Source organism: Haemaphysalis longicornis, unplaced genomic scaffold, assembly GCF_048455015.1.
Source record: "Haemaphysalis longicornis isolate Haplotype H1 unplaced genomic scaffold, Haemaphysalis longicornis Haplotype H1 scaffold_7, whole genome shotgun sequence".
NCBI lineage: Eukaryota > Metazoa > Arthropoda > Arachnida > Ixodida > Ixodidae > Haemaphysalis > Haemaphysalis longicornis.
Window position 1 is genome coordinate 133,633,743 of NW_027526422.1, and position 25,386 is coordinate 133,659,128.

The 25,386-nt window shown below is 46.4% G+C and overlaps 1 protein-coding gene across 1 annotated transcript; it reads right to left on the reverse strand.

Moving 5' to 3' along the window:
- Positions 1 to 25,386, reverse strand: LOC144145162 (uncharacterized). The gene is made up of 6 exons (XM_077676668.1): positions 25,229 to 25,386; positions 23,927 to 24,027; positions 20,066 to 20,128; positions 16,920 to 16,994; positions 2,424 to 2,477; positions 1 to 153 (listed from the first exon to the last, which is right to left on the reverse strand). The coding sequence occupies exons 1-6, from the start codon at positions 25,350 to 25,352 to the stop codon at positions 70 to 72; spliced, it is 501 nt and encodes a 166-aa protein (XP_077532794.1). The 5' UTR covers positions 25,353 to 25,386; the 3' UTR covers positions 1 to 69.

The window sequence follows — 25,386 nt, forward strand, 5'->3', positions numbered from 1 at the left end:
TATTAGTGAGGAAACAAAATTTCCAATCAATGGGTTCCAATGAGCAACAATCTGGCAGGAAACACCGTTTCAGCCGGTTACAAAGTCCTTGAAGTACTCCACCGTCTTTAAAACGTAAATGAGGTCTCCAGGACCAATAATTTTTCCGCAGCGCTGAAAAGGAAACAGCACGTCCTTCATGAAGAAACATGGGATTGCTTTAAAAAATACGCACGATACACGTTAATTGGCGATATTTTCGGTATAACGTCGGCTTGGCCATTAAGATATGCAGGTAAAGCCACTGCAATATGCAAACGTACGAGCGTTATTTCAGGAAGTTACAGCAAGCAATGTGGTATTTGCAATATGCAAACGTACGAGCGTTATTTCAGGAAGTTACAGCAAGCAATGTGGCATTTACGTATATTCTAAAAGCTGTTTTTTATAGAAAAATAACCGTATAGAAAAATGAAACGCCAGTTTTTAAAGTACCAGGTATACGGAGTAAGGTGAAGAAATCGCAGCGAAGAAAGTTTTTCAGAACATTTATTAAAGTTACTTCAAGATATTCTTCAATATAGGAGAGGGCTGTTTTATATCCTGTGCTAATTCCGGAAGCTCTAGAAATAATAAGCAGGAACATTTTAGAAATCATGTTTAGCAGAAAAATGGCGTTTTTTAATAGGTTATAAAGAACATATACGCCTTTGGGGGACACACTATCCTTTGAGGTTTCTTGGCTAGTTGGTTGCGTTCTTTCCAAAGATTGTAATAGTAATACTTCCAGTTCTATGAAAACGGCCCCACGCTGAGACGCCAAGTAGTGAACTCTGCAACCGAGCTATAAAACGACGGTGTAGCTCTAGTAGAATAGCCTTGTCTGTAGGTCCTAAACTGTTCGTCAGCTTTGTGTGTTGATGGTTAATATTGTAGAATTAGGTATTCAACGTTTCTTTTCTGTGTTATATGGCTTAGCATCAGGAATTACATAGCTCCCTACATGCGTAAGCTCTTGGCGACAAATTGCTCTGTTCCATAAAGACGGGATACAGCAGGTCAGCAAGGTGTGCCCGTTGCAGAGACTTTGGTACGGGTCTTTGTGACATACATGTGAACTACACCGTTTATACGAATATTAAAACAGTACCTGCTGTTTCTCGTTGCCTTTTTCTACAACACCGCGTAAGGCTGGTGCTGGGAGTTTGCTTGCTCAACTGTACCCTGCAATATTCCAACCTCCTTGTAAATTATTTTAGTGGTATTCATTTCTATATTTTTCACTATAGATTTGGAATTTGCAGTTTTGTATACAAGTAGGCAGGGCGTTTTAGATTATCCGTACTATTTTACAGTCGTCTGTGGTAGGGGTTCACATGTTGCGAACTCTGTTATTCAATACAGAAATTTTGGAAACCGGCACGGCTTTCGTTTATGCCCTATGAGCTAGACGTGGTAAGTCCAATGAGAATTCTGGCAAAATACTTCTTTTTGCGAGAATGGTAACTGGATCAGGCAACCTGCAAATAAATACCGGGTGTATAATATCGCGAATGAAAGAGCTCTAAATAATTACCCGAAAAGTGTGAACGTATTATATAAAAATGAAGCTGGTTATTTGACCTTTGTTTGTATAAGCAATAGGAGACTGTGGTAGCGCGGTACTTATTGTTTTAAAGCAGCTATGTTATCGCCGTGAGAGCAAATAATTGGTTAGTAATTACTGAAAATTCTTCCTTACTGCTCAGGCTTTTGTTTTGCCGCTTTTGTCTTTATACGTGTTAAAAGCGAGTTGGGATGATGACGTTAAAGTTATCACATTCCAGTTTTAGCAAATTCTTCATTGCAAAAACTCCTCATTAAAGGAAGCCTACCAAGGGATTGTACCTAATGAATTAAATATATTTATGACCTGGGCCAAGTTGCGATGTCTCTATAACTAAGATATGTGAGATATTAGCTTTTTTTTATGTCGTTTCGAACTATCTTAAGAGAAACATCTTTATATCAATTTATTACACCATTAGGTTTGACAGAATAGTAGCGAAATAAAAATGAAAACAACTAACGGAAACGTCTTACAATTTGTAACAGTGGTCGGCGATTCAGAAACACAGCGTGAAAAAAGAGCAATCTATCGCCAAAAGATGGTGCTACAAAATTTTGTTTACAAGACTGCTCTAGGTAGTCTACCTTCAGCAATCACTTAACCCACAAGCAACAAACTGTTAGCTATATATAAGCGAGAATGAATATTTCTGGTCCGGGAGGCAATTTATCGAACCACCGGGTATTTCTCAATTGGTTCTAACGTGACCCTATGTTAGCGTAACATAGGGAATGTATAAATTTTGTAGTAAAACAACGGCGCTTGAGAAATCTCAAAACATGAAAGGTGTCGAGGTAGCAGGTTGCATTTAGTAGGAAAAAAATGGTTCACTCACACGAAGAGCTGCCACTGCCTCGTCAGTATCGATATTATACTTCTTTGGAACCCACTTAAACAAAACAATAAAAATTGGATCAACCTTTGATAGTTCAATGCAAGGCGAGGTGAAGGGACAACGTAACATGCGGCTAGTATTGATTTATTGATAAAGTTTTGTGATTAAAAACATCAGAAGATAATTTATTCAGACCTATGCTTGCACAGTGCCGTTGTCGTCTTATACCACATGGTATTCAAAAGAAGCGCCTCGAGAAAGTAGCGTAATACACCTGTGTACTTCGGGCTAGATGACGGTAGTACGGGCTATGATTAGTACAAAAAGCCCGCTTGCATTAATACGGTGGTTCTCAGGGTGTGCGCATGAGTTGACTATTATGTTATCATACTTTCTACTATCATTATATGACCGAAAATTATGATTGCTGCCGCCACAAACATTTCGAGAAGCGCTTGCGTAATGCTACCAGAACACCAACTATTGTCGCAAAGGTTCGTCTACCGCAGAAAAGAAGGCATGCTAGTTCATGTAGATTTGATAAATGTGTGATGAACTTTGCCTGCTTGATCGAAAAACACATTTCAGTCAAGGATGACGACGAGAAAAATCTCTGCGATTTGTCGTATTTTCGCGTGTTGTACTGTCGTCTTCTATTCTTCTCGTGTCGGGGATTTTACGTTTTGTTCTGTGTCGTATTTCTGTCCTAAGTTTTATGTTCCGTCGTGCCTAATTCCTGTCTTGTCATGATCCTGTGTTCCACCCATAGTTGCACATGGTTTGAATATTTCCCGTTGTGACGAATAGCGTAAACGGCAGTTCTCTTGTGACGACTGTATGAATGATTGTCGTTAAGAAATAAGACTTTGTCATTATGACAGAAAAATGTTTCGTAGCAACCGATGGTTTTGAAGTAACAACAGGACTTCCCTTAGCGTAACGAAGTTGTTTGTTATACGACAGAAATTCCCATTAGATTTTTGCCATTCCCTGTTGGGATTTTAGTGCGGGTTGGACTCTCTCGACTGCCGGTGGAACTTCTAAGTGTGCTGGATTTTCCTGTTCTGTCTAGGGTTGACGTATTCAAGTCTGTGATGGACTTTAAAAATGCTTTCGTTGTTGAAAAACTTTACTTTGAGCCTGGTGTTCTGGGAGAAGTCCTTCATTACAGGAGATCTTTTGAAGGAAGATGTTATATAGGGTACGTAGTTATTCTTATCTCTGAGATAGGGCCCCAGTACGCCACTCTTGTCGAGAAAAGGGGAATTCTGTAAATTTTCTTACGCTGGCAGCTCTTTGAAAGAGCACCGGAAACTTTTTCCCTCTTTTCGGACCTGCAGTATTACGTAAGAACAGAATACTTCTTCGCGTGTGCACAATTTCGCACTGTATTCTCCTTTATGATGGTACTGCTGGTACTTTTCGGACATTTACTGGACCTTTTTGGCCACGCAAAGTCAAGTGGATCATTCACCTATTTTTGGAGCCATGTTTAACGCTCCTAATATGGACCGCCGCTTCGGGGAGCCTTTACAATGCTTTCTCTATCCAATTTTTCTTTGTGGCATTGCCGCCCTTGTCGCCAACAGCGATGTTCTGCGTCCGCAAATGGCGAGCTTTTTGATTGCATCCCAAAGGTCTCATTTTGAGGTGTTTTTTTTTATTCTGCAACGTAGACACTGACGCTGCCGTACTTGCTACTCTCCATTTCAAACAATTCTATCTGTGCACCGTGCCACGTCTATATACACTACAATCCCTCCATTACTCAAACAGGGTCCTTTTTTTAGACAGATGTCCCAAACTGTTTTGCGGGTTCTCTTACCCATGCTGTCATTTAAAATAAAGGGTATTGATATGAGTTTTCTTCTGGTTGCATGCCCCTTAATCCTCGTCATTTACTTCGTTGTTTTTAGGTGGTTTTTAAATTTTCTTATTGTAAAGTTACCCTACTGACTTCCCCATTACCAGTTTCCGCTTTATCCTGAGTGCCACATACCAGTGGTCACCGGAAGGTGACATCATAAGTGCTCTTTGTCTTGTATGGCTACTCAACAACCGGAACAATAATTGAATAACTTTGAAAATAAATTGAATTTTTTAGCCATAAAGTTCTGTTACGTCATTTCGCTTCTGCCGTTCGCCAAAAAAAAGGTGTGCATTACTCTTCACCAGGTTAATTTTGTACATGTGCAAGTAGTCTCGTCTTCAGTAGCCCTGCTCTTCCGCGGATGGACCGACTGCTTGCAGTCTCCAGAACAATGTGTCCAGCCACCATTCCACTTTTTCTCGTTTTTTATCCATGTTGCCTTTAGGAGCAAGTAATCCAGTTCGCTCAGTTTCGAACTTTCACCCTTTTTTGAAATGTTTCTTGGCAAGGCGTAAGATTTATGCGGCGCTTTCATTGTACCTTATAAGAGATCGGCTATAAAGTTTTTGAATAAATACCGTTTCTCAGATCGGCGGTGTCAGTTCTCAAATTACGAACGTGACAGCTCAGTTACGCTACAAGATCTTCCTAAAGGAAAGCACTGACACGAAAACGAGCCTACCCTGCAATATGTTGTCATACTGTTGAGTGACAGCAAGGGAGATGAGACGAAGCATGGAAGACGTGAGTGATGTATCTACATGGTGGTGCCACAGAGTAATACGATCTATTCGCCAGCCGCCACGATCACTCGAGCCACAAGTCCATGGCGTGAACTGTTTCTTTGTCATCGGTGTTAGGCATCAAGGAGCTATGCACCAGCACCAACTTGCGCTTCCCGTAACAATATGTTTATAGAGTAGTAGCAAGCATGGGCTCAGGAGCAGCGGCCGAAAGTGGCTTCTGAAAAGCTGTATAAATATTTTACCCCGCCCCCGCGCGATTACTGTAATATCATTTGCGAGCGCGAATTGGCATTTCTCAAAATCAGTGTGCGTGATTGGTATATTACCCTAAACATTTGTCACTATAAAAAGATTGGAAAAATAAAAACATATTTGCAAGCTTTCCAAGCAGAAAACTATGTACCTCGCGTACTGATAACCATAACAGAACACCATCGTTGGGCCCACAAAAAAGAACGAATTGAACAAAACTAAGGAATGAAGTAAGTAAATCGCCAATGTCTAGTTCGCCAGTCCACATGCACTTACTTAAAAACAAAGCACAAATTTACAAACTGGAAATGAAATAAAGAAATCTTTGTTTTTGAGACAGGAACGTTCAGGGAAAAAGTTCTGCAATGCAAACAATTTTTAGATTGCGTCATACAGGCTATATCATGCTTTTTGTTTGTTGCAATTCTTGGGATCGCCGGAGGTCCGGTCCAGACTGATGGAAACAACGCCCCAAGGACGGAGTGGCCGCCGACTGAACCAAACATGGCTTCTGTCGACACTACGAAATATATCACTTGAATATCGATGCATATGTGCCACTTCTGCCTTCAATTCATTGCGAACCACTTCGTTGACGCTTTCCAAACCTATAACAACACCCGTTAAAACTAATGCCGAAGATTATAGTAAGCTTCCAGTCAACGGATCCCCTACAAGGTTGATTTGCCCACCACAAGAGTACATACGCAGAAATAAATGCACCGGAACACAAAGCAACAGAGAAAGGTGCTAGAATAGAGATATTTGCAACGCTTTTTGAAGCAGAAAATGTGCAGTATTTGCTGCGCAGCGAAACTACCTGTTTTCATTATCTAACAGCAAGGGCCCTATCTGATAACGTAGTAAGTGCAACTACGAAGCAACTAGTTTTTTCTTCGGGTGATAACGAATCAAGCACTCGTAATGACATGTCAGTTAGCTCTCATATTTTCACGGCAGTTATGCTGGTCTGTTTATCAAGTATCGTCAGTTCGAGAAGCCCTATCTATAAAGACCTTTTAGCTGTACCGAAACCAAGATCGGTGAAATGAAAATGTTTCATGCAAAATCATACTTAACCGATACAAAAAGCAGACAAAAAGAAAGCAATCATATGTGCAGCTGAAACCAAATTTTTTTATTTTTCGATGTCAAACTTGTGTTGTCTATTATTCGTTTGCCCTTTCTAAGGCTTTTTCAGCGTGTCGAAAATCAAGTCCACTCTGCCAACAGGCTTTCCGTTGAAAAATAAGCACTTTTCATGCAGCCTTCCGGCAGCAGCAAGCTCAATCACTTCTATTTCATTTCCATCGCAGTGATAAAACAAGAGCAGCCATGACCACTGTTTTCACTGAAAAAGCAACTTCGGCAGAGAGCTCGGGGTGTTCTCGGCCTTCTGTGGACTTACATGCCTCAAGTTAGAACTGCTGAGTTCCGCTAACTGACCGCCACGCTTGAAGCATCCGCAGAATAACGCTTCAGATGAAAAGATGTGGCTGCTACCGCTATCTGGGGAAACTAAAGTGGGTCGAATTTTCAATAAAAACATTGGCGAAGCTTGCACTAAATTGCCCAAGGCTTGAACCATAGCAGAGCTGGAGGATTTCTTTCTATGTAAGCAGTGAAAGGCACACCCTTACGCATTGAATTAGCTTTGAAATTCTTTATATACACGTTCAGTCCTCGGTTTTCACTGTGGTAGCAGTAGTAATTGTCATATCCATATATATCGTCGTCTTCCTCATACAGTTCTGGCAGGCCTGGATTGTTTTTTTCCGCAGCCTTTCACATTTTATCTAAAGTGGAACGTGTCAGTACGCGCTAGCACCGGCGGCAACCAGCTTCGCTAATAGTTGTGCGTAGCGCGAGCTTTCTTGTACTTCCGCCTTGACGCCCGCACGTACGTGAACTGTTTTCTTGGCATTTTTTTGCGAGCGCCATGCTTAAATCTTGACGATGCCGGGCGCTCCTCGTAAGGCGCGTACCCACGTGTGCGGTAAACGGAAGGAGCAACCATGACGCGGGGGTGGCTGAGGACGCCACACACATTACGATCAGCAACCAGAGCGTCGCTGTCAATGAAATATAGACACCTTCGATCTTGCCCAGGAGCCACCATCCACTTAATGTCCCAACGCAGTCCTGCCGTCTTGCAACTCATACCTGCACGCGGATAATCACCGAAGTACTCAATTTCTGAGCTCAGATACAGAGTTCAATTAAACATGGAATATACAAACATTACGTAAATTTCTCGCGGTATTATGCCCATCGTAGGAACATGACGTCGTCCTTGACCTTAGTGCTCAATGACAAAAAACTGCACGAATTTATGTTTTGCAGTTAAGGTAAAAATAACATCGTCTTAAAAAGGGCCCTTAATTATTTATTTCCTTCAATATACTGTCCATCCAGTTATGTTATTGTAATAGGAGTGGCGTCACTATGTAAAAACAGACAATAAACATAATTAAAAGCATGTTGTAAACGAATAAAAAAAGCATGAAATCACGGAAGTGTTGCAACATTTGTCGCAGCGATGGGCGAACAATGGCCACGTTTATGTAGATATTGTGGCGCTCCTGGCACCCGAGCCTTTGCGTGATCGCTAGGTTTTTGCCGTTGCGCGGCGCTTTTCCGCTCTCTCCCCGAAATGCCGGCTCGTCTCGGCGCCACTGTGCAAAGACGGCGCCAGTGTGCAGGGCGGACGCTACGATTGGAGCGCACCGCGTTGTGGCGAAGGAACTTGGCCCGGTGGCACGAACACTGTGACGCGCGTGTTGTGGGGGCGTTCGTGAGTGCGTCTGGTGTGTGCGTCTGCCGGCATCAGTCAACCCAGGGTGCCTTCCGCGAGTGGCTTCTGCTTCGTCCGGTGCGCGCCGCCGTCACGTGGTGTCTCGTCGGTGTGGGGAAGGGTCCGCAAACAGAGAAACCGACAGATGAGGAGGGGGTTTCCTGCGCCGTGAACTTGACCGGGCCCTGGACAGCTGTGCTGACTCGGGAGGTTCAACGACATGTACCCCCTGTGCGCCTGCGGCAGGCAAATGTAGGCGGGCTGCCGTGTACTGACGAGAGTGGCGCTGGCGGCCAGTTGCGTGCTGCGGTAGAGGTGCCCTCTCCAGATGCCGACAATGTGGTGTCATATAGAACCGCACCATGCGTCATCGGCACCCCGGTTGTCGTCCGGCAGCTGCCTCGCTCACGATGGGCAGCAGCCACCACCGGCGCCGCTCGTCGCTCTTTGGCGGGGCACCCATCGAGTGCCACGCGAGGTCTACACGTGATCAGCGCCATCGTGGTCATCATACCTGCCGGCTGGCCTCTTAAGACGCATGTCCTCCTGGCTGGTACCCCCTTCGTGGAGCTGCTATCTCGACGCAACGGTGAGGTCGTCCCGGAACTGGTGCCCACCATCTTCCGTTCTTGATTGACCACAACGGACGTTACCCCGTAAACACTTTTGTGCTCCCAACCGCCAAACTTTGCACAAGCCCCGCCGAATGGCGCCGCATGAATTTTATGGAAATAATATTTTCGTAGCAAAGCGTAGTTTGTCGCATACATCTGTCTTCTCTTCCGCCCTAAATCTTTATAGTAATAGTGCGGGTTTCTTTTTTTGTAATCCTATATAGCATAGCATCGTCCTGCATGTATATATTATTATATTATTGTTATTATTACAGTGTCACCTTCAGTGTATTTGTATATTTCAATAGCTTCATTTTCTGCGTAAATGTGGAACCGATTACAAAGTATTGTGTATCTCAGTGTCACGTGTAGTTTTCCTGTATGTATCATTCGTGCTGGAGGGAGGTAGTGTTGGTAGTGTAGTTTGTAAATCCTTTGTATGGGCTGGGGACTGAGACTGCCTTGTGCATGCATACTTTCTACTTTTCGCCTTCTTTTGCATGCCTGAGCGATGGCCGGTCAACTCCTCTCAGACCGGCGAGGGCATTTAAGGAGAGGGAAGTGTGGGGTCCTGGCGCCCGAGCCATTGCGCGATCGCTAGGTTTGTGCCATGGCGCGGCGCTTTTCCCCTCTCTCCTCGAAATGCCGGATCGTCACGGTGCCACTGTGTAGAGCCCAGCCGTCTTCTGAAACTCCTGCCTGAGGTGAAGGCTGCAGCTACCGTTGCGGCGATTGTAAGATTACTTCTCCTGTCGGTGCAGGTTTTTGAATTAACCCAGAAGAAGCACTTCGGTATTTCGTTCGTTAAACTGTTTATTCACACTTCTCGTTGGAGCCAATTCGAGCAGTCGCCGGAGCGATGCTCGTCCGTGGGCCCCTCCGAGTCGTTCTTCTTGCTTTTCTCAGCTTTCGCGGTCACCAGCCGGGCCGCTCCCTCGTTTCCCCGAATTCTGCGAGCGGCCCCCTCCCTCCAGTCGTGGTGTCCCGTTACGGCCAGAGGCGCCTCTTAATGGCTTTTCCTTTTCTGCGCCCGGCCGTTCTGTCGCTCCTCTGTTCTCTCTGTCCACGACTGGACGGAAGGTCTGCGCACAGTTCTAACACTCCCCCGCGGAATGAGACAGGGCTCATTCTACGCTATGTTGTTTCCAATGGGAACAGGAGCTGAACCGGTCGCTTTACTGTTTTTCCCTGCGGCACCCTGACCTCACAAGAGCGGATTTTGCCGTCTCAGCCGGGAAACACTGCTGTCACGATGCCGGTCTTCCACAGCAGCCGCGGGCGCTCCTCCCGTATTAACACCACGTCGCCGACCCCAGGGACCCCTCCTTTCGTTTACTTCGAGGCGTAGGCCGAACGAAGCTGCCCCAAGTACTGTTTTCACCACACATTCCAGAACAGATGCAGGATCTGCTTTCGTTTCTGCCAGAGCAGTCGGAGCGAGGTCGCAGAGCTTTCCACGAATTTTTCCTCGTGCTGTGGCAGTGCGGTTAGGCGTCTTCCGGCCAAGAAGCTGGCTGGTGCGAGGGGGGCACCATCGTTAGGGTCTTCGTAAGTGTAAGTGAGCGGCCTAGAATTTATGACCGCTTCGACCTCGGCGAGCACCGTTGACAGCTCGACAAAGCCAAGGGTCTGGCGGCCGATGGTCTTCTTTAGGGGCAATTTTACACTGTGAACAATTCTCTTATAGAACCCTCCCTACCACAGCGCTCGTTCGGCAATAAACGTCCACTCAATGGCCGAGGTGGAGAAGTAGCTCTGGGAATCGGGGTGCCGCAGGGCCTTCCAAAGATTGCCCATGTCTTTAGAGGCGCGTTTCAAAGTCAAGGTATTGTCCGAGTAAACTACTCGGCACAACCCCCTGCGTGACACAAAGCGACGAAAGGCATGGATGAAAGTTCCGGTGCTCATGTCCGTAACGAGTTTCAAATGCACTGCACGCGTCACGGCACAGGTAGACAACACTATATACACTTTCACCACATTATCCTTCTCGTTCACAAAAAGGGGGCCGGCAAAGTCAATGCCGACAACCTCAAAGGGCACTGCTTTGGTGGTCCGTTCGGGGGGAAGGAGTCCGGTGTCTGCCTCGATGTGGGAAGCACTGTACCGCCTGCAGACAGCAAAAGATCGCACCACACTTTTCACGAGTTGGCGTCCACGCAGAATCCAGTATCGTTCGCGCAGCTGCACGGGTGTCTCTGGCGCCCGCGTGTAGGAGTTGTAAATGTGCTCGATTTTACAGCAGGACTGTGTATCGGTGCTCCTTGGGCATCACGATCGTGTGGCGCTCATCCCTCGTCTTGTTCGCAGAACAAAGTCGGCCGCGTATTCTGAGCAGGCCCTTTTCGTTTGTAAACAAGTTAAAGTCCTTCAACGAAGAGCCGTTTGAAAACTTCATACGCTGTGTCGTGCGGCGTATTTCGTCCGAAAAGGCCGTTTGTTGAGCTTTCTTCAGCCAATACTCTTCGGCTCGTTCAATCTCGGCTGCCGTCAATGGACCGGATGTCTTTTCCTTACTGCGCAGGTTATGCAGAAAGCGCATAACCCAACCCATCACGCGATTCACCTTTGTCGCCGAACTGAAACGCGTCAACTTCAGGAGATCGGGTTGTTCCTCGCAAGTCGTTGTCGCTACATTCACTTCCCTTTTCGTTTCAAACTCTTCAGGCGTGAAACTAGACGGACGCTCCTCGGACGGCCATACTTCCTTCTGTTGTCTTATCCATGATGGACCGTGCCACCACCTCTTGCTCGATTTTAGGCTTGCCGCGGTCATGTCCCTCGTCATGAGATCGGCGGGATTACCTTTGCCTGGGCAATGCCGCCACTGTGCGACGTCCGTGTTTTGTTGGATCTCTGCAACCCAGTTCTTTACGAACTCCTTCCACCTTGTCGCGTCACCTCGGATCCAGTGAAGGGTGATCATCGAGTCCGTCCACAAGTGGACGCTGTCGATATGAAGCTTGAGGCTTGACCCAATGTATTGGCAAAGTCTAGATGCCATCAAGGCTCCCATCAGCTCCAGCCTTGCCAATGTGATGGGCTTCACTGGTGCCGTGCGGCATTTGGCCATGATCAGGGTGCAGGTTCGTTCTCCTGTGCTGCTCTCTGTGCACTCTCTGTGTTGCTCTCTGTACGCCTTCTCGCTAGCGTCGCAAAACACGTGTAGTGTGCGGTGCACAGGGTTCGATCCGATATTTCCCTCGTACGTTCGGGGAATGCTCATTGCACTCAGCAAAGGTAGCTCCTGGCACCACTTCGTCCATTCGTTCAGTAGATGGTCGGGTAAGGGGTCATCCCAGGCGATGTTTGCTTTCCAAATTTCCTGGAACAGTGTTTTTGCCCTCACTGTGAAAGCTGACAGGAAACCAAGTGGGTCGTACAGCCGAGCGCTTGTCTGTAGGACGAAGCGTTTCGTTTTTCTTTGCTCCGCAGAACATTTGATGACAGGATCTGGAGCAAAGGTTAGGAGGTCTTCGTTAGATAACCACGTAAGGCCGAGAACCTTTAGCAGGTTGGCGGGTTGACCAAGAGGTACTTCGTTGAGGATGTCCTGCGCTAAAAGTTCTCTCATTTGGGTACTGTTAGACCCCCACTTGTGCAGGCGCATCGATGCTGCAGCAAAAATGCGGTTAACCTCGCCGTACACCTTTACCGCTTCCTCTTCGCTGGAGGCGCCGCACAGCACGTCATCGACGTAGATGCAGTTTTTCAGCATCTTCGCTGTTACTGGGTATTGCTGCTCCATTTTTTCAAGGTGGCACTGCAGCGTTGCCGCCAAAAGGAAAGGGCTTGACGTTGTCCCGAACGGCACTCGAGTCATCCTGAATGCAGCGATTTCCGGCAAGGGCTTGCCATTTTCGGGCTTACGAGTAAGCCACAAAAATCTAAGCGCATCGCGGTCTTCAGGGGCGACACTTATCTGCAGAAACGCCTTTTCCGCATCAGCGACGAGTGCGACTGGGTGGCTTCGGAAATTTAGTAGCAGGCGCACGAGGTCTGGATTTAGATTTGGCCTACTGTCCAAGTTGTCGTTCAGCGAGTTTGCGTCCGTACTGTGCGATGACGCGTCGAATACGATTCTAAGCTTGGGTGTCGTGCTGTTGTCTCGGAGAACAGGTTGGTGCGGTATGTAATAGGTACGCTGATTGCCGTCGTGTGGATCAGTGGGCGCTTCCTCTGCTACGCCATCGTCAATCAGTCGCCGAATCTCGGTGTCGTACCTTTCCAGGAGTTCCAGGGCCCTGTTGAGCCTTTTTGTCAGGGAACGAAATTGTTTCTCTGCTACTGCGCGGTTGTCCGCCAACTCTACGTTATCCTTCCACGGCAGCTTCACCTGGAAGCGCCCGTTAACTGTCTGAAGGTTGTTCTTGAAATCGTCCTTAACCTGACAGTTCGACGGGTTTTGTGTTGTTTCCGACACACCGACGCCCTCTAGCTCCCAAAACTGCCTCAAAATTGGCGCTGTTTCTTGGTCGGCTACTGTCGTACGTAGGACGACCGCGGGGGCACAGTTTACCAGCTGACATATTGTCGAAGTCTGAACCTGAACTGCCCAACCGAATTTTGTCTCCACTGCCATGAGTTTGTTTTGCAGCTTTCTTACAGAGCCCGTAATGCACTCCCAATATTAATCCGGGCCAACAAGGATTCCCGTGGTCGCGTTCCTTAGTATTGTGTCGTCACCCAGTGGGCAGCGAAGTTCTTCTAGAGACTTGCGAATTTCGTCGTCAGGGCAGGGAATTTGTTGCTCGCAGATAGGGGGTGTTTTCAGCGCATCAATTACCCGTTCCGTGTTTGCATTATGCCGGCTGATGAGGCGAACCTCAACCACCCCGAATGTTCGTGCGTCGCTCTGCCCTCCAAACACTCCAATCGAGAGTTTCTCCGTGCGGAGCGGCCGACAGCCGAGTCTCTGAGACAGCTCCTCCGTAAAAAACGATCGTTGGCTGCCGCTGTCGAAAAGAATTCTTGTGAGACTCTTTGTGCTCTGTCCACTGTTCCGTGCTGTCACTGTCGGCATAAGCACAGAGGGGCGATCGGTTGCATTCTCGGATGCATGCAGAGAGATGGGAGCGTTAAACACCTCCTTCACCTTCGTTTCTTCGCCATGCGCATGCATTTTTCTCGAGAACTCCGGGTCACACATCGTCGTTGCGTGCCGCCGTTTGCAAGCTTTGCATTCGATGCTTGCCCTACAACGCTTCGCAAGGTGTCCGCGCTTGGTGCAGCGGAAACACCTGCCTTTCGATGTTAGGATGGCCTTCTTTTCCCTCAGGTCTATTTTTGCGTTGCAGTCGGGAGTGTCGTGTGCCTTCGATTGACAAAGTAGGCACTGTGTGTCTTACGACATCCCGTGCAAGGCCGATACAGTTGGGGTTCTAGGGGGGGCCTTGTCTGATGCCGCGTGATGCTTGCGAAAAGGAGGCGGGGGCTTACCGTGGTTGTCGTCGGGTCGGCTTTCCGCTGCCCTCTCGCGGCTCTCCAGCTCTCGTCGGTAGAATTGGAGGAGAGATCGGAGTGGACACTCTTGAGATGACGCTGATGAGCCGGTTGATGCAGAGTCGCCATTCGCTGATGCTACACTGCTACTCCCGTCAATATCCTCGGCTTGCCGGCGATGATAATCCAAAATCATGTCCGCTGGAAGCACACGTAGCTACACGGGGTAGAGCATTGCGCTGTACGACTCGTCCGCCACACTTAACGACTTGAGTGCCCGCATGTGCACCTGTAGCCTGTCGTAAAGACGCCGAAGGGCGGGCACATTCTTTGACGACGTCAACGGCGGCGCGTCGATGAGGCCTTGCATATGCTCTTGTATCAACGCCGGTGGGCTGCCGAAACGCTGCTGTAGAAGATCGACGGCGTCGCTGTAGCACTGGGCAGTCGCCGGGAGTCCTGCAATGGCAGCCGCAGCATCTCCGGTGATCAGGGACCTCAGGTAAGGAAATCGGTCGCTTGCAGTCAAGTCCGCGTTCTTGTGCACTGATTGTTCGAATTGTTCCCAAAACGGTCGCCAATTTTTCCGCTTGCCGTCAAACCGAATGAGTTCCAGTTTTGGCAGCTTCGTTTTTGGGGCTGACGATTTCTGCGGTTGAGGCTCGTTGCTGCTCGTGATTGGAGCCTGTGCCTGACGAGGAAGACGCGGCGTCTCGATGTTGTGTTTGAGCCTGCCCAAGGGATTGGCGATCTTGTCCGAATATTCCAGAACCTGCTCGAACTCTTCGCCAGCGTCCTCATCTGTCAGGCACCGTTCGATCGCCGCGTCCACTTCTGACAGCTTGACGCTGGCCGTTTCAAGGCGCTGCAGCATTGCCTTCAATGCGCCGACGGTCGGCTAAGCGCTGGCCGCAAGGCATTCGTCGATTTCTTTAGCGATTCGGGTTACTTGTGATCGGACGGCCCGTCGTTTCTTTCGTTGAATCTCCATGTCGGTGCTTGAAGTGGAGTCGGTGGGGTCCGGTCGATGTGGTAATCCATTCCCGGGTTTCGGCACCAAAAAGTTTGTGTAAGAATACTTCTCCTGTCGTTGCAGGTTTTTGAATTAACCCAGAAGAAGCACTTCGATATTTCGTTCGTTAAACTGTTTATTCACACTTCTCGTTGGAGCCAATTCGAACAGTCGCCGGAGTGATGCTCGTCCGTGGGCCCCTCCGAGTCGTTCTTCTTGCTTTTCTCCGCTTTCGCGGTCACCAGCCGGGCCGCTCCCTCGCCTCCCCGAATTCTGCGAGCGGCCCCCTCCCTCCAGTCGTGGTGTCCCGTTACGGCCAGAGGCACCTCTTAATGGCTTTTCCTTTTCTGCGCCCAGCCGTTCTGTCGCCCCTCTGTTCTCTCTCTCCGCGACTGGACGGAAGGTCTGCGCACAGTTCTAACAGTGATAAAACACTGTCACGGAGCAGGGGCTCCACCCTGGTAGCGGAGCTAACCTCACTTCATTGCCCGTTTGAACGATTCCCGACTCCCCCTCCCGCCGGGACGCGAACGCGCGCTCTTCGCAGGGGTCCCTACGGGGAGACGCTTCCAGGACGCCGAAGGCGTTGGTCGAAGGTATGTGACGCTTTCTTTACCGGCCGGCTGCAACTCGGCTGCGCCGGCGAAAGCCCACCAGCCCTCCCAGCTGCCGGCCCGTGCCTTAGGCTGCTCCTGTTGTCCCTACGATCATATATAGTAAGGCCGTACCAAACACTTGACGATCACGCCGTGTGGTACGCACCTGTGAGCCAATGGGCCGCGTTTTCCTCGCTGCTGTGAGCCGATCTGGACAGCACGGCGATGCGCGCGCACAAAGGTTGCGCCGCGCCCCGGAATTTACTCTGACCAAACAGCCCACTGGCTCTGCGCCGACGACGCGCTCACACTGGCGCGTGGCGCCCCATCGCCCCTATCACCTAAAGGGAAGTGCGTACCTGTACTGTAAATTATGTAACTGCGAAGATGGTGTAAAATAAACGTCTTCCCTCCGTACCCTGGGCATATTCCTTTGTCGCCCCTACTACTCCACCTGCACACCAGAGGCGGTGTTGATTTGGCGCGACGGCGTCTCAGTTTCATGAGCGTTCTCAAATAGCTCGAACCCGCGGTGGTTCCTCGCAGCGTGCATGACTGCATGCCTTGTGCAATGCTAGGGTGGTGCATATTGTGAGGTAGAGACCACAATATAAACCGACGTTCACTTGCTGGTAGATACCAGACAATAATAAAAAAACGCAAAAAGCACTGGCACCGAGGTAAATCTTGCGGTCTAGTCAAATACAAGAAATTATAACTATATAAAAGTCGACACACATTTACTCGCTCGAGGTACAAATTTTTCAGCTGTCGGCTGTGTCAAATCAGTGGGGTGCAGTGCATTTCAGTTGCGTATGGCTCGTGGAATAAAAAGAGTGACCGAAAATTTTGTTCTTGAAAGAGTATTCATCAGGTGTGTGACAATGCTTGTTTCTTGTTTGTCGCTTAGAGTTATCCTACAGAGTCAGACCACTAGTCTTTTTTTAGTTTCAATATGTTTTGCAGGAGAAGGTACAGAAATTTCAAACGGTGAAGCCTGGCGCGGCTGGCCAAAGTAGGCAGATCCGCTCGTTGCAAAAGAGCAGTCGGTTAGTTGGTACGTCTAGAATGATTACAGATAAAACGAACGGTTTTCCGTTGTACTCTTTGAAGCACGCGGCATTTCTGTTCGTGAAAGGCAGCCAGAGCAATATATACGGTTTCACTTACCGGGTAGCCAGTGGTCCACGCCTTCCCTAATTTTTCCAAGCATTGCAGGTACTTGTCGAAAAAAGTAGCAGTTGTCTGCGAAAAGGATGACACTTACCACAATTTTTGTAAGGTGTTAGCGTATCTAAACGAAAGTGTAATTTTGAGCGGCGAATCTCCATCCCAGCAGGGAAACATGCATAGGATCACCTTGCAAAAGTGCCCCCGAAGCCGTGAACAAAATTTTCCGACTAATAAAACAAGAGTGTAGACAATGACTAGTGAGACCATGAAAAGTGGTGCCGCGTGACTAGTCAGCGCTTGAAACCGGGCGAATTCGAAATGCGCCATTAGATGGCAAACCTTGCAACATGCACGCTCACCATCTCCACCTACCAGCTAGCACTGTTTGTCACCACATCTACGCTTTAGCAAAGCGCTAATCATCACTTTTATTTGTTTATTTATTTCCAAAATGTTTGATTCCCCATGAGGCATTAACATGAATGCCCGTTTCATCTTGCCAGAGGGTGGTTGAAACGAGAATATTTGTTTGCGTGAAATTAGGTAAGGTGGAGTTTGCCATTTATTTGTTTGAATTTGATTTATTTATAGGTTACAGTATCAGGGGAAAAGTCAAATTCCCAAATTCCATCGCCTTTGAACGCGTCGGGATGGCGCAATCGGATGAACGTAGGCCTCATGACGCAAGGTGCCCAGGTTCGACTACGTGCACCGAGAGCGTTGCTCTTTTGTGTAGTCATCACGATTATAATCATTTGCCCTCCCTTTGTGAAAATGTGGCTTTCATGAAGCGCATTTTGGTTGCTACATGGCCATACGTGAGACCAAAGCCGAGTCTGGAGCTGCTGGTGGCCCTAACATTCTACGCGCCTCCAACTAAAGTAAAATAAAGCCTGTAGCTAGATCGGTAATCAAAAAACTTATACCAACCGTTTCTTGCAACAAAACACACACTTCTGAGGTGTTCCTATACCTAAGGGGACAGCGTTATGACTTCTGCTAATGACACTTTACTGCTAAATCGCCTGTGCTAGAAGCTGGTTTCATGAATCCCCGCTTGTATAGAGCTAAAGAAATTTACTACGTGGTTCGAAATGGTGTTCCGCCTGCCTACATACCCATTAAAGGGTATTGGGTAATGACGATGATAGCAGCCGCCATTGGGAGAAGTGGGTAGAAAACACATTTACTTTCAACTGAGCCAAGCCTACAAAAAAATTAGAGCCGTTCCACTCAATGTGAAAGCTGTCGCATGTTCAGAGCAGTGATTCGCCATAACGGACATTAGCGCCGTTCTCCGCTTACTGCTACCACCAAATTCAATTCCAATTTCTCGCCTTCGTAGTGCTCGCGCGCCCCTGCCTGAAACTGCGCCAGCGGGAGTTCTGTTCCCTTTGTGCTTTTCTCCCCGAACGCGCCAGCGTTGCACTGCCCCATTTTGCGCTTGCTATCATAAAAACCAACCCAACGGGCGTCCTTAACTAACGGAACGCGGGCGCTGCCGGTTAACTACGTATATTTTTCCTCAAATGTACCCATAGTTTTCTTTGCGCTAAACAACGGGAAGATATATGACAAGCGCCAGCGTTTCACGAGTTTCGAACCTTATGACTATATACAGCGGTTGGCTTTCGAAGCCTCTGGGGTACGCCGTCAAACACAGCGTTACCCCGGGACACCGCCTTGGTGCTGTGTATACTTGGGTCGAGTGAGCGAGCTAGGACGACAAGGCGAGCGCTTAAAGTGCTCTGCACTTAAAAAAGGACTTGTAAATACACTTAGCTGGATTATTTGTTTTGAATGCGTAACCATTACACGATACTATACTGCTACAATACACGTGGATTACGCACGCGTATTGTATAGACACGGTATGAATACCCCCCTCCCTATGTTCTGACCACAATGTGACAAAGGAAGCGGCAAAATTCCTCAACACAAGTCTCCACCACACGTTTTTTACTCTGCATTACAGCACTTTACATGCACTGGTAGGCCCACACCAGCAACCTTTCACTACAAAGCCCGGAAATTCACAAACTTCCCCCTCTTAACACTTCCTTGCCGTTGAGCAGTGGGAGTGGGTACTATCCAGCTTCCGGCTGAAAGTAGTATCTCGAGCTAGAACAACGGCCAGATCACAGGGGTAGCTGGACAAAGGTTCTGCGTCTACAGGTGAAACGACTCCAAATACGGCATTTTTTTTCAAAAAAATTTAATCCTTCAGGTTTTGTCCTCACCTTAAATCACTATCATGTGCATTGCGGAACCAAACTAAGGGCCTCTTTTATTTCGATGAGGAGGCGCTCTCAGATTACGTGCCGTACAGAAAATGGTTGCTCTATCTTTTACGTCTGAAAAGGGAGGCTTCCCTTAGCTTCGCATTTTTTGGCTCTTTTACCGACTCGCTTCTATATGCTCATCTACCCTCCCCTGCTGCCTTCGCGCTTGCATATAACGGTTGTTCCAGAGTGAAAATCACCATGCCACTGTGAAGCACATATCTGTATGGCACGTAAAATAAAACCTCGCCAAGCGGCAGGCCCGCCAAGCGGAAGGTGACTGACACCGCGTTGGATAAGTTGCTCAAAGAGGGTATTATTCGCCGCTCAACGAGCCCGTGGGGATTCCCGGTGGTGCTGGTGCGCAAAAAAACGGTAGCTGGCGTTTGTGTGTGGATTACAGGAGGCTGAATGCAGTCACCCAGAAAAATTCTAACCAACAACATCATAGAGTTTAAACTAACAAGGTAGACAGAGGGCTCTGTCGCCCCAGTTATACTGTGGTGCTTTGATTTACGAGATGGCGATGCAAGGAAGACAAAACAACTCGAGCAAGAACTGCCGTCTCGATGACGGTCACCGACGATGGCGACAGTTTTGGTGCCGCAATGATGACTGCCTATAAAGTTGTTACATAGGACGTAGATAGATAGATCCCACAAGATAGAATTAGTAACCATAGCACGCTTTGCGACACATGCTAGGTGATGTACTCAAGAGCCCTCATGGCTGTTGCAAAACTGGTGATAGACGGCCGCAGGTTAATTTTGAAAAGTATATAAGTTCAAAGTTTGGTTTGGTTTGCTAGTTCAACAAATAGTCTTGTTCGAGGCCACGCCTCCTGCTAAGGGGTTCTCTTACGTTTCGATTGTCTTCTGCCACGGCAAAACAGATTCGATAAGCCGCGCAGCCTCTGGTAGTCTCCTGCAACACCAAGAAAAAATATACCCAGTTGTATTTAAAATTATACTGTCATTGTCTAAGCAACGCTTAAAAGTACTTCATTGCCGAAAGTCTGCGAAGGCTTCTTTACCTACCATCCTGTTTCAAAACGATATCCAACGCTTAACGGTATTGAAAAAATTAATGTGTTTATTGGAGGATACAGCGCCGCAAACGAAATAGCTCAAGGTTGGGCATTCGTTTGAAGAAGAATTTTGTTATAATTTCACTTGACGCCTAATCTTTCAATATTACAGTATGTGTTTGACTTTAGGAGGCTCACAGTTTCGGCCATGTTTTGTGTTCGAACGCATCAATCAATCTAGCATATCTCTCATATCATATCTATCATATCAGGTTGGTCATATCTTAATACTCATGCGTTTTGTGCGCAAACGACTATGGGATCTTTTCTGATGTTTCATGGTTGGATCACTTTTATTCTTGAACAAATTCAGAAATTCCATAACGCGAGCAACGGCAAAAGACTTTGAAGTGGTATGAAACGTGGAGTAGCGCAACTACCTAAAGAAGACAGCATTTAGGAGAATGTCGATTATTTAATTCTGTTTGTGTAAACAGCAGCTCATAGCCTAAAGAGCAAATATATATATATATATATGTATATATATATGTATATATATATATATATATATATATATATAAATATATATATATATATATATATATATATATATATATATATATATATATATATATATATATATATATATATATATATATATATATATATATATATATATATATATATATATATATATATATATATATATATATATATATATATATATATATATATATATATATATATATATATATCGTTCTTTTTTTCTATATATTTGTTTCCTTCTTTCTCACGTAATTAATAATAAAAAACAATGTAACGTCACTAACTGTAAAAATTAGTCTAACCATTCCCCTATGCCTTCTTTGGCGTTGTAGACTGCCAGCATTTCTTTCTGTATATATATATATATATATATAAGTTAAGAGAAAAGGTTCCTGGCTATGAGGTTAGCTGTACGATAGAGAAGTCAAACTGAAAAACATAACAACATTTATTCTAACGTTTCGACCAGGGGCCGGTCTTTTTCAAAGATCGAAACGTTAGAAACGTTAGAATAAATGTTGTTATGTTTTTCAGTTTGACTTCTCTATCGTATATATATATATATATATATTGTAGCGTAATGTAGGGGTTCGCTACTCGTAAGCAATAAGTTTATTGCCAGAATTAGGCTTCGATCACAGAGCTCATGGCGATGCCAGTACCGAGCGGGACACAAAAACGAGTTTCGTCTTCTTTCACTTCCATGCGCCAGAACACGCGCATCTGGCTTCGTGCTGTGGTGGGATTGGCGGCATTGATAGTATTCAGTGTAGAGCTCCTTTCTAGGCTGTCGCTGAATCAATGGGCCGTGGCATTGCCCCCTCTTCTAAGATAGCATCGTCTCGATGCTAGGCTGTGGCTGTAGACGATCATAGCCAAAACGAGATGGCGCAGCGGGTTGCCGTCAAACTGGTAACACTACAGTTTTGGCGTCAGCTAAAATTTCTACCTCTTGTTGATGAGGGTGAGGTCAGTTTCTGTCATAGTAAGGCTTCATGCGCACGACGTGTACGACTTCGGAAGTTGTCCTGCGTCTCGAGGAAGAAGCGCTACTGTCCGGTATAACTTCGTAATTGACGTCACTTAGGCGGCGCACGACCTTATATGGGCCAAAGTACCGACGCAGCAGTTTTTCTGAACGTCCGCGCGCGCGCACTGGTGTCCAAACCCAGACAGCGTCTCCGGGCTCGTAAAACACCAACCGCCTGTGCTGATTGTAGCGAGCTGCGTCGGCGCACTGCTGACGTTGGATCCGCTGCCGTGCTAGCTGACGTGCTTCCTCCGCTTTTTGCACGAAGTTATCAATGTCGATGTTCTCTTCGTCTTCAAGAACCGGTAGCATGGAATCTAAGGTAGTAGTAACGGTGCGGCCGTAAACTAATTGGAAAGGAGTAATTGCTGTGGTCTCCTGAACTGCCGTGTTGTAGGCGAACGTGGCGTATGGCAAAATTTCGTCCCAGGTTTTGTGCTCGACGTCTACATACATGGAAAGCATGTCGGCGAGGGTCCTGTTTAGTCTCTCCGTCAAGCCGTTGGTCTGCGGATGGTATGCAGTAGTCCGCCTGTGGGTGGTGTGCGTCAGCATCATAACGGACTGCATGAGGTCCGCCGTGAAAGCTGTACCTCTGTCTGTTATGACGACCTGTGGTGCCCCATGCCTCAAAACGACGTTGTGCACAAAAAACTGTGCTACCTCAGCCGAGGTTGCTCGTACGACAGCCGCTGTCTCCGCATACCGTGTGAGGTAGTCAGTCGCGACCACGATCCATCGATTACCCTTCGTCGACGTTGGAAATGGCCCCAGCAAGTCCATGCCGACTTGCTGAAAAGGCGCATTAGGTGGCTTGATCGGTTGAAGTAGCCCTGCCGATTTCAGAGGTGGAGTCTTCCTTCTCTGGCAGTCGCGGCAGGTCTTTACATAGTGCTGAACTGTGTGCAACAATTTGGGCCAATAGTACGGCTAACACCCAGATGCCCTGCCGAGGTTTCGTCGTGACAGGCGTACAAAATTTCGGGCCGCATGACTGTTGGTATGACCAGTAGGAACGAGTCCTTCGTATCCCCAAAATTCCGTTTGTAGAGCACGCCGTTCCGAAGACGGAATGGCGAGATGTTCCGGGTAAATGCACGTGGAACACAGACATCGAGACCTTCTAAATGCTGTATAAGCAGCAGTAGTTCAGGGTCGGTGCGTTGGAGTTGGGCCATATATATTTATATATATATATATATATATATATATATATATATATATATATATTTAAATATATTTATATATTTAAATATATTTATATATTTATATATATATATATATAATATATATATATATATATATAACACAGAAATAAGGGTTGGCAGTCAAGAAAACCTCGGAAAGCAAAGGGGAGGATGTGGTAGGTAATTGACACAGATAGAGAATTTGGAACGAAAGAAAGTGGAGAAAAAATGCCCGCCAGGTGGGATTGGAAACCACGAGGTCGTGGGTTCGGATCCCACCTGGCGGGTGTTTTTTTTCTCCACTTTCTTTCGAAATTCTTTATCTGTTTCAATTACCTACCACTTCCTCCCCTTTGCTTCCCGAGGTTTTCTTGACTGCCAACCCTTATTTCTGTCTTATATCAATGAGCCCCTCATCTCCCATTCTGATTCGCTATATATATATATATATATATATATATATATATATATATATATATATATATATATATATATATATATATATATATATATATATATATATAGAGAGAGAGAGAGAGAGAGAGAGAGAGAGAGAGAGAGAGAGAGAAACATAGGTCGGCAGTCTACAACGCCAAAGGAGGCATAGGGGTGTGGTTAGGCTCTATTTTTTACTATGGTTAATGAAGTTAAGATTTTTTTTAATATAAGGAAGAAAGAAAGAAAGAAAGAAAAACACGCGCCCAGAGTGGGGACCGAACCCACGCCTTTCGATTAGATCTCGAATGCCTTACCAATTCGTAAGGCATTCGATTCTCCCTCATGGGCTTCATTCGTGAAAGGAACTTTTTACGCAGTGTTTATGGCTAGCAGAGAGAAATGCGAAGGATAATAACTGTAGCGCCGTACTACCGGTTCGTTTCCCTCATATGTTCTCAAGCATGTCAGCGCGGCACAATACAATAAGTATATACCTTTATTATTGAAGGTTTTATGTTCAAGGCAATGGTTTCATCCTTGCATGACAGAAAAAGCCCAGTGGCGATTCTTGCTGCCTTTGCGGCTTCCCATGGATCTGAAATAGACGGCCGCTTTTATCAGCTGCCTAGGGCTCCGTAAATTCTATAGTGGCGTCATTGCACATGTAGATCAAAGTCGTAGAATTATCGGCTACAGTGAATATTCTTTTGAGCTGTCACGCTAAATCGGAATGTTCTGTTTGCCACTGCCAGATAGATTTTATGGAAGCCCCTAAACTTTCAATCTCTAATTTCTGTCAAATAATTTTGATAAATCAGTATTAATTCGACGGTACAGTACAAAAGTACTATATTACTGTAAAGCCTGATATTTTAAGAAACTATGTGGTCGTCACGATTAGGCTGGTAGGAGTCCTCAATAATATTTTATTCCGCTAAGTGATCGCACTTTATCTCTCACAACTTCCCGCTAATCTTCCACTCCAACAAAGTAAGGCAGCAAACAGGACTCAAAACATCCTAACGGAAACAAATGCAAACTTTTCTGAAGGGAGGTTATTCATACGGGGTATAAAACTGAAATGCATTTATAACAAAGGCGAATATAAAAACATAACATTGTTACAAGAAAACGACTGATAATATTTAAGCTGCGTAACATTTAATATGACTGCAAGCAACGGAACCAATGGCGCCGATTCAAATGCGGTGTAGTTGCATGTCTGTTGGGATTAAATACGACAAATAACGTAACAATTAAAAACCTAATACAGAAATAAAATATAAAGAAGGTACAAAAGTGCAATGCCATTCTGCACACGCCGGTGATGACGTATTGCTTGAGGATGCCCGGGCGGAGTTGTTACTTTTAATAATAAGTAAAAAACGTCCCGGAGAGCATAAGTGTGCTCCGAAGACGGAATGAGCAGTTCGATGACTATTGCAACTTTCTTCTGCATTCCAAATTTCTTCTTACAGAATTGTGTGCAGTATCAACAAAAGCAGCTTTGTGAGAATAGTCATTATTCACTGAGTATATAATAATCCCAATAAATGTATTGCTTTTAAATCGACCTGTGTTAAAACAAGAACGCGACAAATAACGGCATAGAAAGAACATGATTGTGTTAGCTGTATTACATGTCGTGGATTTTGATTGGGGTAGCGTAGATATAAAAATGTTAGCGTGATTGCTGGCAAGAAATTGGCGTGCTGCAATTAGTTTGACCATTTTAGATAGTTTCGTTCATTTCGCGCAAAGGCCCGTACATTAAGAAGTTATACTCGTTCACTCACTTAGTGGTCCACCGCACCAACGCATTGGCTGAAGAGCTTCGGAAAACACCACCGATACGATGAAAAAAGTCAGTGCAAATGAACCTGCGCTTGCGTAAATACCACGATTCCTACTCGACATCATACTCCACACAACGTAGCTGTGGAGAGATGTGGAA